General features: G+C 35.2%; 1 protein-coding gene across 4 annotated transcripts; it reads left to right on the forward strand.

Moving 5' to 3' along the window:
- Positions 1 to 485: 485 nt before the first annotated feature.
- Positions 486 to 13,590, forward strand: LOC131664998 (ankyrin-3-like). 4 transcript variants are annotated; one of them, XR_009301986.1, is made up of 3 exons: positions 486 to 725; positions 3,533 to 5,510; positions 11,757 to 11,795. XR_009301986.1 is itself a non-coding variant. In XM_058936563.1 (3 exons), the coding sequence occupies exon 3, from the start codon at positions 11,775 to 11,777 to the stop codon at positions 13,419 to 13,421; it is 1,647 nt and encodes a 548-aa protein (XP_058792546.1). In that variant the 5' UTR covers positions 486 to 725; positions 3,533 to 5,510; positions 11,757 to 11,774; the 3' UTR covers positions 13,422 to 13,590. The 4 variants fall into 4 exon arrangements, 3 of the variants coding, with proteins under 3 accessions (XP_058792546.1, XP_058792545.1, XP_058792544.1); XM_058936563.1 differs by having other exon boundaries at positions 11,757 to 13,590; XM_058936562.1 differs by lacking the exons at positions 486 to 725; positions 3,533 to 5,510 and adding an exon at positions 9,060 to 9,339 and having other exon boundaries at positions 11,757 to 13,590.
- The last annotated feature ends 3,935 nt before the right edge of the window (positions 13,591 to 17,525 follow it).

Below are 17,525 nucleotides of genomic sequence, written 5' to 3' on the forward strand. Positions count from 1 at the left end.
TGATATCATTTACTATTAGACTATATGTAGGATGAGTAACACTTTTTTCTGAATGGCTCTCAATCTTGTTTTAATTTGAATGGATTGTTCGAGTAATGAAAAACTTTTTCCGCTTGAGGTCCTTACAAACCCCAATTTATTTAAAAAGTTTGCCAACATTTCAGACAAGTTTTGAATCATCCTTTTCAAGGTCTAAAAGTCAATCAATTCAAATAATTCTTGTCATATCCAATTAATTTTTAGATCTTGGAAATGGTGACGATACGAAACGTCACTGAAATGTTGGCCAACTTTTAAAATAAATTGGTTCGTGAGGATCTCAAGGAGAAAAATTTTTATTTAATTACACGAAAAATCCATTCAAATCTATGCTTGTTGATCAGTTTACTAAATGACTGTGAAGTCTCGTATATATTTCAAAATTAAATTCCCGAATTCATCGTCTAGCGTATAAACCCAACCCAACGTTAATCTGACGAGTACAGGCTTAGTGTTTGTCATTGCCTTCTGGCATACATATCTACGAAATGAAGTCTTGATCTTTTGACGACGCATTGTAAAAATGTTTACACACACTTTACACTGCTATTCTGAGTGTATAGTTTTTCGTGTAGGTGCATCATGGCAACACTAATCTTTTTAAACATTTACATGGTGAATCCGAATTCTGGTTGAGACAGCTATTATTTACCAGCCATCCAAACGTTCATTATATTGTTATGGAGGTACGTACTCTTTGCATTTCATATTAAACTACGCGCGGTTTAGTAAAACTTGGAATATATTGCAATGTCAGGCCGAAGAACTTTCACAATTTTCAAATTTTTGAACTTATTCCCAAATTTCATTTATATTTCTCACGCTTTATTCTCAAGATTTGAGGTAGTAGCTCTTTTCCTGCTCCATCGACGAATTTATAGAATTTAGTATCTACATTTAAATCAATGGACACTAACATTTAAAATTTCGACACTAAATTTTCAAATTGTTTGCGAATAAAGTAAAATGATCTGTGGCGTCGTTAAAAACGTACACCTTGTGTATTCATCAATTGCCTCAGCCTCGACGCGGAAACTGTAGCTTTTTAACAAACACTATAGAAAATGGAAAACCATCGCTGACTTCAAACACAGTGGTCTGCTTTCCGAAATATTCAGCGCCGAAGACGCCCAAAAATGTCATCCCTACTCCCTCTCTTGATGGAAGTATAGCGAAATTCATTTTGGGACGTGCTCTCCACTGCCCACTTCACGACAATATTTCATGACAGCTTGAAAAGTAAACATCTTAGCGTACCTAGTTTTCTTCAGTTACAATATTAATAGGTATCATTTATAAGGATTGTGATCGCACTTGTAAAAAGTCTATATCTTCAAAGTTATACAAGTTATACTTTTGTTAAGAGAAATGACGCAGGTGTGTATAAGAACCCAATAACCAAACACTTTGGAAGTTATTTGGACAAATTTACAGCTAGACGTTTAGTATGCCGAAAGCGTCGCTTCGGTAGTCAAGTAGACGCCGTTAAAAATTGTACAAACTGTAGGTAGTACATAGATGTTAAATTGATCAGTCGCCTTTGACTTTTTTATTCAGAACATATGACATTTTTATTTTTATTTTACAAAGGATAAAAACTATATGCAAATAAATATAAAAAATTATTTTTCAAAATACATACTATTAAATGTACAGATAAAACTATTATTACATATTATGACATAAATTCAAATACTTTTTACATGTATGAAATTAAATTAAATACTTCGTGGAATAAGGAATATTTCTAAATTTTATTACTATAACAGATAAATATTGTTTATAACTAATTAACCCATTAATTTTTTAACAAGTTACCTTCGAAATTCATCTTCGACAACTGAAAATACGTAAAAAATTCTTGAGAACCGCATTTCATCCTCGGCAATCACGAAATCGCGCTTAACATAAGGCCACGCAAGATGAAAAATATTGTTTAGAAGCTGAGTTGTACTTATATTTGTCCAGACGCGAGAGAAGTACTTGACTCACTTAATTAACAATATCTCCGGTTCTAATAATTTTATTAAAATAAATAAAAAAAATATTTGTTTGTTAACAAACAAGCAATAAAATTTAATCATCTAAAATTTCCTATCTCTTTTAGTTATTAAAATATTCAGCGCTTTAAACACATTTAAATTATTTATTATAAACTACTCGATTCGTGAGATCGAAACCTTTCTATGTGAGCCCGTCTAAATTAAAAATACTACTGTGATCTTATTGGCGTCTGGACTACAGCCTTCAGAACTTTAATGAAACGTTAGGGTTGAATTGAGGAGGGAGCTGCTTTACTTCTTCTCGATTTTTCCATTTCACCTCGACTGTTCACTACCGTTCGTGCGGTTTTCCTGCGGCATATTTTCATTCGTTATTATTAACGTATTATTTCGTAGTAACAGCACAATGATCAAGGACCTAACTATTGTTTGTTACATGCGAAAAAAATTGAAATATCTATATTGTAAGCTGAAAATTTGATAAAAGATGCTATGAGAGTTAAAGTACATTTTACATTTTATGTTTTAGTGTTATTCAGTTTGTTACGTGCTACTTTCAAATATGTTGCAAAAAAATGAAAAGAAATTCATGGACAATTTCCACGATTTGCAAATCTTTATTAAGCTTTGTTAAATAAATGACATGCTCATATCTTGCCAATTTCATAGTACTGATATAGCATTTTGTGCAGCACCCAATGACTTGTACAACAAATTATAATTATGCATGAACACCCGAAATCGAAAAAAATATATACTTTTTATTCCTTTAGGATTGACAAATTATTATAAAGTTATTAAGTTTCTTGATATTTCAATTAAAAACATTTATCAAAAATGTAAAATTCAGAGTAGATTTCATTGATCAAGTAGTCAATGGTAATAAAAATTGCCGTCCAAGTGTTCTTTTATATATTCTGACTTGCTGAATGAAAATCTTGATATTAACTTTTAAAAATACTAACAGATGATTTGTTAATAATGAATTAATTTTTTGAACAACCATAAACAATTAATTTATAATCTTAATAACCATTTATGGTTACTTGAACAGTTAAGTTATTAATGACTAATTACCTACGAACTTGTCGACACTCTACTATCAAGATTCCTGTTCAGCAGGTCAAAATGCATAAACACGTGAATAACAATTTTGTATCACCATCAACTGCTTGAACAACTAAATCCACATTAACTTTTAGATTTCTCGTAAATAGTAAATAAAAATATTAAGCAATACAAACAGCTTTTTAGCAACTTTTCAATCCTAAAAAACTATTTAAAATATATTTTTCTTTCAAATTCAGGCGGTTTTCATGTATTCGATATCTAGGAATATTTATTTAATTTATTTGTAACTTTTCCTTTGTCAATTTACATTCTTCGGGTGATGCTCAGCTTCTTTTTTGATAACTAGGCTCCGCGCGGTAGTATTGCTGAATCGCCAATACTACAGTTTTATTACTAACAACTAATGCTGTTTGTTGCAGATTGTTACTGATGCGATGTCCTCTGATAATTTGCTGATCTCTTACATAGAAAAAGGACACAATCGAGCAGCAAAATCACTATTAATAAACTACAGATATATAAACAAGTGGACAGGTGATTTTGGACAGACATTACTTCACTTTGCGGCAAAACATGGTAATCTTGAAATATTAAGCTACCTGATTGCATGTGGATGTAAAGTTAATGCTCAAGACAAATTTGGTACAACACCATTGATGCTCGCAATCACCGAAGCAAGAGACCCTGTTCTCGTAAAAACTTTATTAGAAGCAAATGCCGACATAAATTTAAAAGACTTTAAAAAATCGAGTGCTCTGCGAAAAATTATAAAGATGAGTCTGGCAGAATTGGAAACATTGCATCCCTACACCTTCCAAGTAACAAGAACCTTCGATATTTTAAAGATGTTAATGTCGGAAATGGAAAACAAATTTGCTTATGACAAAGAACAGGTGGTTAATGATTTTATAGAAGCCCATTGCCCACTAGGTCTAGTGATATTCATGCGCAACGCTATAGTGACGGAGTACTTGTTGGATAATGGTTATTTCCTTAACGAACTTGTGAGGAATTGGTCGACACTGCATATCGCAGTTCTTATGGCTGATATGCGAAATGTAGAGATTTTACTGGATTTCGGAGCTGACGTTAACGACCTAGATAGTATGAGTCAAACACCTCTATTTTTGTACAATCTTGACGATGACGTAAAACAAGAGAAACATGACATTTTGAAATATCTTTTGGAAAAGGGAGCATCATTGACGATACCTCGCTATGATGGTATTACTTTGATGCAATATTTTTTTGCTGGTGCCCGGGTAAATACTTTGTTGGCAGTGACACAAAGCAAAACTCCACAGCTATTGAAACGCACAATCGACGGTAAAACACCGCTGCACTTTTGGGTTGATAACATTTTCGATAATACAGACATAGCATTAAAATATTTACCGATTAAACAGATTGACGTCGATGCGGTTGATAACGAGGGTGTAAGTCCTTTGGTCAAAGCTGTGAGAGCTGGTTTGCTAAACAAAGTTATTGTTCTAATAAAACTTGGAGCAAAAGTACATTTCTCCGATATTTTCGATAAAACAAATTTGTTTGATAAACTGATAAGTACGGTCGGTTGCGACTTAAAATATGCCAAAATTGCCGAATATCTGCTGCATCGTCAAACTTTTAAATTTACATATCACTCCGATCATTGGCCTTTACTATTAGTAGTATACAAAGACAAGAATTATCTTTTAACGAAGGAGTTGATCAAATATTTAGCGATTAGTGAAGTTATGCATGAAAACGTGCCTACACATGCCAAAATCAGATCTAATAATGAGCTTAAGACATTCTATGAACTGTGTATATTGCAATTGAAATATATGAGGAGAACAGTTGTGTGCGAATCTATTACACTGTACCATCTTTTGACGAATAGCGAAGAACAAATAACCCTTTATGCGCGTAATAGTAGTTTCCAAGCAAGAGCACAGCAAGCTTTGATAAAGTTCTATGAACAGGATTCTTTTTACTTCTATGACATTCAACAGCGCGTTGAACGGGCAATTAAAGAAGCCAAATTGAGAAAAGATGCTTGCTGTGTTCTTTACAATCTTATGCAAATGCGTCTCAATGCAAGCGATCCTATTTTTTATAATATTGTTAAATATATGAGTAAAAAAGATAAGTATGTTTTGAAAAAAGTCTGACGAATACTCTCTAGCTCGCTTCAAATAAGCAATTAACCATCGTGGCAAGATATTGTTAGTTTTTTCACTATAATATTGTCGACATTTTATTACCGCTCAACCACGATATGCAAAAATTTGCTTATTTTCTATCTATCAACTGTGTATTACGCAAATTAATACTAAAGTTGCGTTTCAAACTAGAAAAATAACGGCGAAAATAACTAAGATGAATGAAGTGAGACTCAGATAATATGAAAATAAGGTATTTAGATAGTATTAGAGCTTATAATTAGTCCGTTATCAAATTGCAGTAACGCCTGTTGCCAGATCGAGTCAATCGAGTCTCGAATCTGCATTATCGAATCGCTATTCTTTTATTTGTTAATAACTTTTATTGCGTTTGATGTGGTGATCCGAATTACATGAAACTTTGTTGGTCATCAGAAAACTTTACTGCCAAAGCTGTAGCTACTAATACCAAAATTGATTAATTTGCTTTCAGAAAGATTTTTGCGAAAAAGTTTAAGAGCGCCGCTTAAAGTCTTTCTCGGAAACAAAATTACGCCGTTGAAATATTTACTGATGCTTTTGTTAACAAGCTGGGCTAGGTGCTGTTTTCTTTCTAGTACTCATGGTTGTTGGAACAACAATAATAGGAATACATATATTAAATATTTAGAATTAACATTTATTATTTATTATTCTTGTGAAATACTTTTGTGCGTCAATAATAAGACCGCTAACAGTTACATGTAAACCAAATGGGTAGCATACGATTACTAAATTGTCAAAAATGAGTAAGGAAATGTGAGAATGGCGTGAATTTAAAAATATTTGATTATTCTAGTTATAAATGGAAATTTTAAAGCAGGCAAAGAATATCATGATATGTATTTCAACAAATTACTAACGTTTTCCAAATATGCGATATAGATCTATTTACAAGAAATCACAACAATAAATTACTCTTACTGTTGAGTTTTCAAAGCTGAAACTGTGTATGTATACTTTGTATATAATATATTGAAAACAAATTATTTTTTTTTATGCATTCCTAGAGCTTGCAATTATTTTAAAATCTCTGTGAAAGATATGTTCTGATAAAGCTAAAGATGTTATGGAAGTAATTTCTTATCGGCAATCACAAGCTCGATTTCCACTGTTTAATATAACAGTATCGTCTGCGTAAGTGGCGATATTAATATTTTTCATCGTTGGAAGATCATGGCTTTTATTGAGTAGAGTTTTGTGGTATCATTATTTATTTTTACTTTGAAAGTTCTTTGATTTAGGTATGATTCTAAGAGTAGATAGAGATTTTTTGATATGATTGTATTAAATTTATATAATAGGCCTTCGTGCTAGACTTTATCATAAGCTTGAGCTACATAAAAAAATACGGTATTACAATATTGGTTTTTTATATATCTACTATTTAACATTGTGAGTTCTTCTTTTGTTATAATACGTTCGGACGTGGTAAATACGATTTCGAGGTATTTAACAAATGTATTAGCTTTATCGATGTTCGTTCTTCTCCATGTCTTATCGGTTTTTAGGATAGGAAGTAAAAATTTTTGAGGTTGCTTCATTTTTCAGTTGCTTTCCAAAGTGAGCAATCGAATGCTTTAGTAGCAATTATGTTTTCTGGGTAGTTATTTAGGAATGCATATGAAATAAAAGGATTTTCCGAACCTACAATAAATGTCATGATTTTATCTTTAGCTCCAGCAACAGTAGCTTAATATAACAAAACTTTGAAGTTGTGGTGGAATTATTGCCAAGAAAAATTAATTAAAGGGATATTAGAATTTTTATCTCTCATTTTTCAAACTAATATGTTCAAGAGAAAGAACCAATGATTCAGATATTAAAAGGTTTTGTACAGGAGTATCAAATGAAAAATCGCAAAAACCAAAATATGAGTCTCTTTGTATTAAAGTATCTAGAAAGTGTACAGCGTAAACTTAATCTGAAAACTTTAACTAAAAAATTAGTCACTATTTTTGCATTGAATACTGCTCAGTGAGTATATACTTCATCTAAAATAAAATTAAAGAATGTTAAATTATTTGAGAATGATTTAGCACTGATTGAATAAAAACACCAGAAAAATATTCGATGCAACCTACTTTACAAATACCGCGATCGTGTGAAAAAAACTATATGTATTAACAATATAAAAAAACATAAAGATAGAAGGGAAAATGTACGAAAATATTGTGAAATTGTATTTATATCGTTCAAGAAATTTTATAGTAATGTTGGTTTATAAACTACAAGTCGATAGTTAAGAGTAAAATCCATACTTCATATGTTACCGCGCATACACATACACACACACACACACACACACCATGCAGCGACTTCAATGGCTTTTTGAAAAGGTTTAAATACCATAACTATCCTAGTACTGCAGCATGGTTATAATTATAAAATCCTACATTTGCATCTAGCATTATTTTAATGTTATTGAACAAGAAAGAATAATAAAATCGCTTGTTGTGCTCTCTAAACAACTAAATTTGTATGTCCAGGAAGAGGTAACGAAATACAATTAACAATCGAGACTTGACTGTAAATGAAGTAATTAATTGTTATTATATTAGTTATCTATTTCAAAGAGACCAAAACCCATCCACCTAGGAAATTTTCTAAAGAAGAAATTTTTGACCCTAAAATAGCGATCGAAATAGTATTTCGACACTCAACGAAGGCTATTAGTAAATAGAAGATTGGATAAAAGATTGAATCGAGCTACTAAATAAATAATATATTTGTCCTGTAAATATTGTTATTATAATGTAGATACAATTACTTTGTTTTTAGTTTTATTACATTTAAGGCCAACTTGGGTGTATATCTGATAAGGTCTGTATAAATGTTTAGCGCACATTGGGATTATTAATTCTCTATAGAGATGTTAATTATATATTACTGATACAATGTAATGATTTATTATGAGATTCACACAGTGAAAATTGAAAGGTTTCTTTGTTGGCTTGTAAAAACTGTTTTAAGAATAAAGATAGCTTCATAAAGCTTTTTTTTAAAACACTCGAAATAAGCCTTAATTTTCTTGGTCGCAAGTTGTAAGTTTGGAAGGCTTATTCCGCGTACTTAAAAAAACGATTGACATTTTGAGCACAAAGCTAACAAAGAAAAATGTAAGTTTTCGCTGTTTAGCTTGGTTTGATCCCCTAATCCATTTAATTTTCAATATTTTATATAAAGCTCTTAAGATATGACATCTGAGACTACGACTAGTCTCCCTTCGAAGAGAGTCGAGGATAGTATCGTAATCGGTTTTGGCTCAAGATTTGATCGTCCTATTTTGACGATTCGAGTTTAATAAATATTTAAATAGCAGAATTGTTAACAATAGCTGTAGAATAGATTAAAGAACAGGTAAGGGTATTAAGGCGAGGCGGTCAAGGTGAAGCGACCAGCTGCGCGCTCGGCGTCGAAAGAATTATTCACGAGAATTGCCTTGGCAGAAAAGCAAAGTTGTAGTCGAAAGCTGCTCTCGGGCGCATTCGAGCGCCATCCCACGGCTGGCCAAAACTCTATCGGGCCTACTATACGTTTTCATCTGCTCTCTCCGCTGCCATTCCGACTCTCTTAGATCCGAATCTCTTGCTTAGCTTGTTCCCATCCCCTCCCCCTCCTTTTCCGCTCTGCTCCGAAAAGAGTGAGACAAGGACGGATTGTAATTTTTCGCCCCTCCACGACTTGCTTTTCGGGATTTTGGAGTCACGGCTGGGCCATTGCCGACGGTGCAACCGAGTCATAGCTTCGTGTTCATCGAAACTCCCATCGTGGGTTTTGGAAGTTTAAGAATCCCTCCCTATTGGTGCAACTCGGACGTGCATTTCGAATGACGTACAGTTGGACTCTTGTCAGGAACACCGATCCGTATATCAATCGTCTGTTTAATTCTCCCGCCAGTCTGAGTTCCGACTACAGTTTTCCTCCAGCTTTCGCTCCGAAGGCGCATCGTGGTAGGAAACATCCCAATTCCGAACGTTTTTATTGCACAGGCATTGTTTCCAGTTGAAATTTGATGTTCACAACAAATTTCCGCGATGGCAGTAAGTGAATTGTATTAGATTATATTCAAAGGAATAGGAAGTTTTTTAAATAATGCATGTGTACACGGTGGTGTTTGGTCGCGCGATATTTCAATGAATCATCGTCACACTTTGTAAATTATGAATAGTAATATTCGGCCGTTTTAATCAATTTCCAACTGATTGGTATATTATTTTTCTCCGGAATGCGTTCGCATCGTAGCTTCACTACGAGATAACCACGGAGACTGCAGGTATGGTTTCCATGGTTACAGAAAACCCTCAAGGGCTCTGAGCTATTTTTAGCCTAGAAAATTTTTCGTGAGCGATTGATGCTCATGAATTTTCCAGGCGTTTTTTGACGCATTTTGACTTTCTGTTTCCAAACTTTTTCAGTATTGCTCATAAATAGTTTCTTCTTAAAATTATTAAAAAAACAAAATGGTTTGTCCAATTTATATAAATTTTTGGGCATATCCTTACTAATTTTTTCGTCAAATGCATTTGTCGAAAAATTGTAATTTTGAAAGGCGGTTTGAAACTACCTTGTTTGCTAATTTCCGATGTTGAATGACATTTTACCTTGAATATTTCTTTGAAAATAATAAATGTACTTGTTTGTTAAGAGTTAACATATAGCTCCTGCATTAATATTGACTCTCTGTCCTAAATGCCTAACATTCGGCAATTTACAATGGTGGTAGTACTCCCATATAGTTACTGTGGCGTTTAGCCGTATTCAATCACGACTGGACGTTTATATTTATGAGGAAAATCATGCTAACGGTATAACGAACTATAGTGCGTGCTTTTTGCTGCCAACGATACCTCTCGCTTCCTTTCTCGCTTTATGTGTATATATATACACATACATCTTTCTATATTCCTTTTATCAATTTTTGGAGATAAGAGAGTGTGCTGTAGCTTTGTTAAACATCTTCGGATGGCGCTTGTGCAGCGTAGGTCTGTGTATTCAGGGTTTTAATTAATTTTTTTCCGTGTACCAGCATTCAGGCATTATCAGCTGAAATTTTTGTGAATTGAAAAAAAAATATATATATATATATGCATGCATACATATATATGTATATAACGATCATTCTCGTTTTTGAAGCGATAAAAATGCGAGTAGTCCAGCTGAATGCTATTTAAAGCTGGCTAACTAACTAGCTGTTGAAAGTCGTGAAAATTAAAGAATCAAGCCGATGGTCCTTCCGCCCCCACTTTTCCATTATAAACATTTTCTCTCGCTATCCAACATCTCTGCGAGCCTTCCGACTATAGCATTCCCCGTATTCCCCATATCTCAAACATCTGTCCTGCACAGAGGTGAGCAAATTCTCGAGTTCCAATAGGTAGACGAACGCCGAGCTAAAATAGGTAATAGTTGCATTCATAGTTATGGGCTACGCCCTCGGCCAGCTGCTGACTGCTATCCGACCAGCTCCTAGCTATTTACTATAGATTTACACCCCGGTTCCGCTTAGATGCAAATCACACTCGAGACAACAATTTACTTTCCCGCGTTAGTTAGGAAATGTAATATTCGTTCACTCGCAGGACGCTCAGGATCTTACAGAGTGGTAAATATTTTCAATACGTAACGTATTACGTTAATTAACATTGACTTTCCGCGGAGTATATTTGAGGTTTTTAAGCTTGCTATCGAGAAAATTTATAAGCATGTTTCGAGTACTTCCAGATAAAAAATCTTCAAGAAGATGTCTTTATTAGAATGATTTATTAGATAAGTCAATGAAGAAAACTTTCACTTTTCACTATTAACCATTGGATGTACCTCTTGATTCGAACAATTTTTGATGCTTTACATATATATATATATATATATATATATATATATATATATATATATATATATATAGAGATTACACGTATGTTATAATTAACAATATAATATAATTGACAACGAACTGTTATTTTTCAATTGCCATCAAAATTTATTGAACAATTACACGGCACCATTACATCTTAAACAACTGAATTATTTAACATTTTCTATAAAATTATAACATGTGAGACAAAGACCATTCGTAAATTATCGTCCGATTGAAACGAGCGACAATACATCTCAAAGGTTTCTTGAATTCATCTAGATAACTTTCTCCGTTGTAGTATGCGCACATTACTGCGGTGGTTTTCGTTTTGCCATTTCCAAACGCTGTTCAAAAATTAACAAATAAAAGTAGCGCATAGCAAACATATAAATTTTCATTTACTGATCGGTAAGAATAAAAGTCACGGTATGCTTACTAGTTTGCTTGAATCGCGTTGGCCTAGCAGGCGAGTGTGCCATTATTAGTATCAGCAATAACATCTCAATGTCAATTATATTCAGTGTCTAACATTAGCTGCTCGCCTCAATTCAGAAAATACCTGTTGGCCGATTTAAAACGCCGTGATTTGATCTTTTGTTGCAGCTTTACGAAACAGACGGTATGAGTTTTTTCAACACCAAACTTCTGCATCACATCTCGTGGGGAGAGAATGACAAGGCTCAAGCGTTCCTCGCTAGAATCGAAAATCCGAACGCGCTGCGAAACAGCGTGGGAAGAACGTTGCTGCACATCGCTGCGAGATACGGAAACGTGCAGATGATCCAGCACTTGATCGACATGGGATTCGAGATTGACGCCCTGTGCAAACACCACCTCAGCCCTTTGGCACTGGCTGTGCAGTTCGATCACGTGCTCGCAGTCAAAGTGCTTCTCGAGGCGAAGGCCGATATCTACAGCACGGAGCACGGGGATTGTCTGCTGAAGAGAGTGCACACGAGCATCGTAATGAAAGAAGAGCCAGGCGAGACCGATCGCCGGATTCTGAAGCTGTTCTCTCGCAAGGTCAACAAGGATTTTTACGACGACCCGCGAAATACCGTGAGTAAGCTCCTCGAGGCGGACTGCTCGCTTGACCTCGCCATCATGATGATCAGGCGTACGAAGGCATTGAGGATGTACCGCCAAAGAGGCTATAGCCTAAATACTGCCGATCCTCGCACACAGCGCACAGCTTTGCACGGGGCTGTGCAGGCAACGCACGCACGGTCCGTTTGCTATCTGCTGCGTCAAGGCGTGGACGTCAACGCGATGGACTCGGCTGCGCGGACGCCGCTGTGCTACTACAATTGCTTGAAAAGCTCCCGAATTGCGCTCATGATGCTGCACAGGTTGATCAGCTGCGGGGCTCAGTTGGGCAAGTTAGCCGATCGGCCGGATAGCATCGTGCCGGCAGTGCACTTGATCGCTCGCGCGCCACAGCAGGTGGTGAGAATAGTGCTGTATGACATCAGTGCGGTACCAACCGGCAAATTAGGTACATTCTTGCTGGCGAAGAACACCAATCCCGGTGTCATGGCCGTACTCGGGAAGGAACCATTCGAGGTAGACAATCGCGACGAGCAGGGCGATACCTTACTGATGGTTGCCATCGCTTGCAAAAGCCATCTAAGTAACATCGAATTCCTGCTAGACAGAGGTGTTGATGTCAACGCTGCAAACAATCACAGCGAGACGGCCCTCCTGTACGCCGTTAATCTCGCCTTTCGGAAAGGCAAGCCTGGGAAGGTCTCGGCTGGCGTTGTCAAGCTGCTGCTGCAGCGGGGCGCGAACGTTCAACACGAGTTCGAGATCAGCAAAGTGCTGAAAAAACGAGTGACCATCTTTGATTTGTTTCTGAGAAAGATTAAGCTTAGAGTTGCGAAGCTGCTGCTCTCCCAGCTTGTGCTGGATAACGCGCGAGGAGAGAATATCACGGACCTCGTTTTCCGCAGAATCATGTCTTTGGGAGGTTTGCGAAACCAGTTTACGCATTGTAAAAATCACATCCAAAAAATGAAAGCTGCTACGATAACCGATTCGTTGACACTGTTCGACCTGATGATCGCTAACGAAGACTTCATAGTCGACCACGTCATCGATTATGAGTTCACGACGAAAGTTAGCGAAGCGGTAAAGGACATTTCAGAGGACAATCCCTATTTCGCTGAAATCGTTAATACAAAATTAGAAAGTATTCTTCAAAAGTTGAAGTCAACGGAAGAATACAGAAATATCGGTGTTCCCCAATCGTCCTGTTCTCTTTCGTAATTGATAGCTTTAAGCAACTGTTTATATCAATACATTTTCTCAAATAATTTCAAAATTATTCACTATGGTAACATCTTTTTATAGTAAAATTCAATTAGTTGTATATCGCCCTCCATCTATTATAAATTTTTTTTAATAACTTTCTACAATGTATTTTTTTCAATCAGATCGCTCATTATTTCGTTGTATAATATTTAACTTCATTTACCTTCATGCTATAAATAAATTGTTAATAAAGAAAATTTAATGTGTCTTCCTTTCGATGATTTTTTCAAAACATTTATAATAACGTTGTTGAAAAAGTTATCATCAGTATAAGATTTCATATCACAACTAATCTAACAGCTCGAAATCATCGTTGATTTTTGCATTTTTTATGTAGCAAATTATTATTCAAAATGTTCCTAAACTTACTAGTCGTATGTTAGGTATGGGAACAATGATTGAATGGTTTTCCAACATTCAAACCTTCTATGCTATATAATTTGTAATATGTAGTTATTTTTAAAATCTTTCGCGATTCTCAAACGTTTGATTCGGAACCTGTCAATTTTCTTTTTGTTCATTACACATTTTTAGACTTTTTTAAGGGTTTTACATACTTTTAAGTTTTTCTATAAGTTTTTGCTGACTTTAATAAAATGTAAATGCCAATTATTTTTGAAATTTTAATTTGTCAAAAATCAGATGCAGATTGATCTGCCTGATTCGGCCATATCTCTATCGCGAAATTCTAGCAAATAAACAGAGTTATAACAAAGTTCTCAAGAACACAGACTCTTTTACTGTGAAATTTTTACTTTTTTTTATGGTGTAAAATAAGCAGGTTTTGAGATTTGTCGTGATTGTATTGTGGGCAGCGGCGTGCATTCGCCAAGGCCACCAAGGTCGACGCTCGCTCACTCCTCCCTTTTTCTTTCCCGGTTGCACGCACGGAAGTCGCGCGATAATCGATGAGCCGAAGACGGGCGTAATCGCCACTGCAGCTGCTTTATAATTAGGCGCCGCTCGCCACCTTACTCGCTGATTTATCGGCGCGGAATCGTGCCAATGTTTCGCTTCTTTTCTTTTCTGCTTTTTCTTCTTTCGTTACCTGGCGCAAACACGGGTTTGGCGAGTTTCTTCTTCTTTTATAAATTGTGATTCTTGAGAAAATATAACAAAAGGGATTTACTAGGAATCGCTGTTTGCACGATTTACGTCATATCCGTGATAATTTTCTAAAATAAACCTCCTCCACCATACAGCAGCATTTGCAATAAAATCACAAAGAACAAAATTACGTTGAACTATTTCTCACGAGCTGGAAAAGCAGGTATTCTATTTGCAGATCAAGCAAAAATAAGTAATTAAATAAATATAAAAGCAGTAAATTAAGCAGAACGAAATGTAAAAAAACAAAGAACTAGATCTAACTTGGTGTAAATAAAATAATTTATTTGAATGCCACCTCGTTTAATAAATTACAATCTATCAAATTGAATGCTTATTAAAAGTAGATTGTTTATCTTTTGATTGAAACAAAACTGCTCGTGGTATAAATAGAATAGTTACACACTACCTACGAACTACCAGTTCTTATGAATAAAAATATAAAGAAACATACGAATCGCTATCTTCGTCCAATGATAGTAATATGGACAAAATACAAACTCATGTGTGCGTATACGTGTACTACAATTAAAAAGGAGGATAAGAAGGATAAAACAATAATAATAATAATAATAATAATAATAATAATAATAATAATAATAATAATAATAGTAATAAAGTCGCTTCTGAAGGAACTACAGGCCAGGAAACGGATATTAAAATGGTGTACACAATGGAAGAGCAAGTTCGTCGATGCATCAGTGATAAAGAAAGACACAGAGAACGTTTCGGCTCTCGAGCATGGTTTTGGTTTCCGAAGTACTTTTTATTAAGAAATACTTTGCATTTTTGTCAGTTTAAATGCCTTACGCACGTAATTAATTGGTAATTAGATTAATTATTGTTGTATAGCGTGGTTGTTTTTTCTCCCTAAGTCTCTACCTAGAAGCATGCTTGTTTTGTTTTCTTTATTCTCTTGTCGCTAAACACATTGTCTTAGACGAGCTTAAAATTAAAAACGTAATTTTGCTGTTGTTGTCGTTCATTCGAATAATGTCCTCTCTCTCACTCTCTCTCTCTCTCTCTCTTTCGCTCGTTTCCCATTCCATATACATGTACATGCGCTGCACCTTATAAACGGGACTCTCGCAATGCTTCTGAGAGTTTGAACAAAAAGCCAGGACAAAACGGCACGGAGATCGTTCTTCAATTTCACGAGGTTGCTTCTCTGTACTCTGACCAGGGGCAAACTGGCAAAAACTTCTTACAATATTTCTCTTTGCTTTTTTTATTACATCGTTGTGGAATGATTCACCTATCAAGGCAACTTACAATATCGTCTGACTATTGATTCATTTATCTATTTCAACGTGAAATTCTCCCAAACGTAAAGTTTTATCTCTCTCTCTTACTCCGCACAGCTTTTGTCCTCACTCAGAAGCACAGCTCCGCCTTCATCTGAATCTCGTGTTTTCTCCATCTTTAATCAACTTTCTTTGTCATTTCCGACTCTTGTCGTCATTAAAATTCTTATATTTTTTTATACACACAAGTCGCGCTCACTCTCGTACACTCGCAGAAGTAACCTATTTTTTTTTACTCATTTCGACATCTCTAAAATACAGAAAAGAGACTCTGCTTCTATATATGCCTCACTCGTACAGTTACACACTCGCATACGCACAGTTTTGTTTTTTAATCGTTTTCTTTCTCTTAGGACCTGGAAAATCGTTTTTTTTTTCTTTATCGAACGCCTTTAAAAGTGCCGCGCAGTTTGTTGAGGAAAAAAGAAGTTTTAAATTTAACACTTATTCCGAAGAAAGGGATGAACATGATGTCTCTTTCTCTTTTTTTTTTGTTCGCGCAAATCGCTCGCTCTTGTGTTCAACTTGTGTGTAAATTCAGATCAATGTACAAAAAATCGACAAGCTGCGCATTATATGTATTTTTAAACGTATAAATACAAAATGTGAACGAAAAAGAAGAAAAATGATGTGGTGCTCGGAAAAGCTCGCTCTCTGGACGCTTTCGGAGTTGAACCTTAACGTTTGGCAGAGAGCTTGCAATCGGCACTGCGTTACAATTCGAATTCTATCTACAAATTAATAATACCACCGATACAAATGCTAGAGCTACGTGTAAGAAAAAACAAATTATGAAAGGTGAGCCTTGGGGTAATTGTATGTGTAGCTAGTAAGGAAACTTAATCTTACGTCGTTATTTTATTTCATTTATCTGCCTCGCAAAGTGGCTAAAAGCCTATCCACTAAGATAGAAGCTACTTAAGTATCCACCTTTGATTGATTGTTGTTCGTTCAATTCTCGTACTCTCGCTTTTTTTTCAAAATCTCGTCCTCTGCTTTCGTCTCGGGAGGGGGGGATTACATAATCAATATATAATATTATAGTACATGAGTATGACACGGAGTTTTCACTAAAAATATAACGTTAAATAACACTGAGCATTATACTGGCTTAAGCACTCTGAGCCAAGTTCGTCATTTCTTTCCCTTCAAACTTCACATTGGCCTCCCATTTTTATTTACTTTTCTTTTAATTCATCTCCACGTAAAACGCGCCACCGGTGCTTGGGTTTAGAAAACTAATTATCTCTTTTTTTTTCTTTTACTTCATTACCGCTTCATCATTGGTTTGAAATACTGGTTTAGATATAGATTTCTGTATAAAATCCTTTGTCAACTGGAACTCTTAAGAACAATGATTTATTTACCTTAGGGGCGTTACGGAAAGAGTGCTATATACAATGAGTAGCAAAGTATCTTTTTATCATTATTATCGGCTTTAGGCAATGGTTTCATGCTCGCGCGAGGACAGGATCATTACATGAACTTATAGGACAAAATGCCGTTTAAATAGCACGTGGCGACGACGATGTTCTTTCCGAACGCAAAAACCTAGCTTTAAAGGATGATTACACTTAGAAAATAATAGGTAGTGTAATAAACAGACCAGACTATACTTAAACAAAAAAAAATGCAAATCTCTTCGAAA

The sequence above is a fragment of the Phymastichus coffea genome, unplaced genomic scaffold (genome assembly GCF_024137745.1).
Source record: "Phymastichus coffea isolate CEN01 unplaced genomic scaffold, Cenicafe_Pcof_1.1 PCOF00047, whole genome shotgun sequence".
Lineage (NCBI taxonomy): Eukaryota > Metazoa > Arthropoda > Insecta > Hymenoptera > Eulophidae > Phymastichus > Phymastichus coffea.

Coding starts and splice junctions, on each gene's coding strand:
- LOC131664998 (XM_058936561.1), top strand. CDS start 10,806: ATGCAAATCACACTCGAGACAACAATTTACTTTCCCGCGTTAGTTAGG. Junction 10,902..11,756: donor GCTCAGGATCTTACAGAGTG/GTAAATATTTTC, acceptor CTTTTGTTGCAG/CTTTACGAAACAGACGGTAT.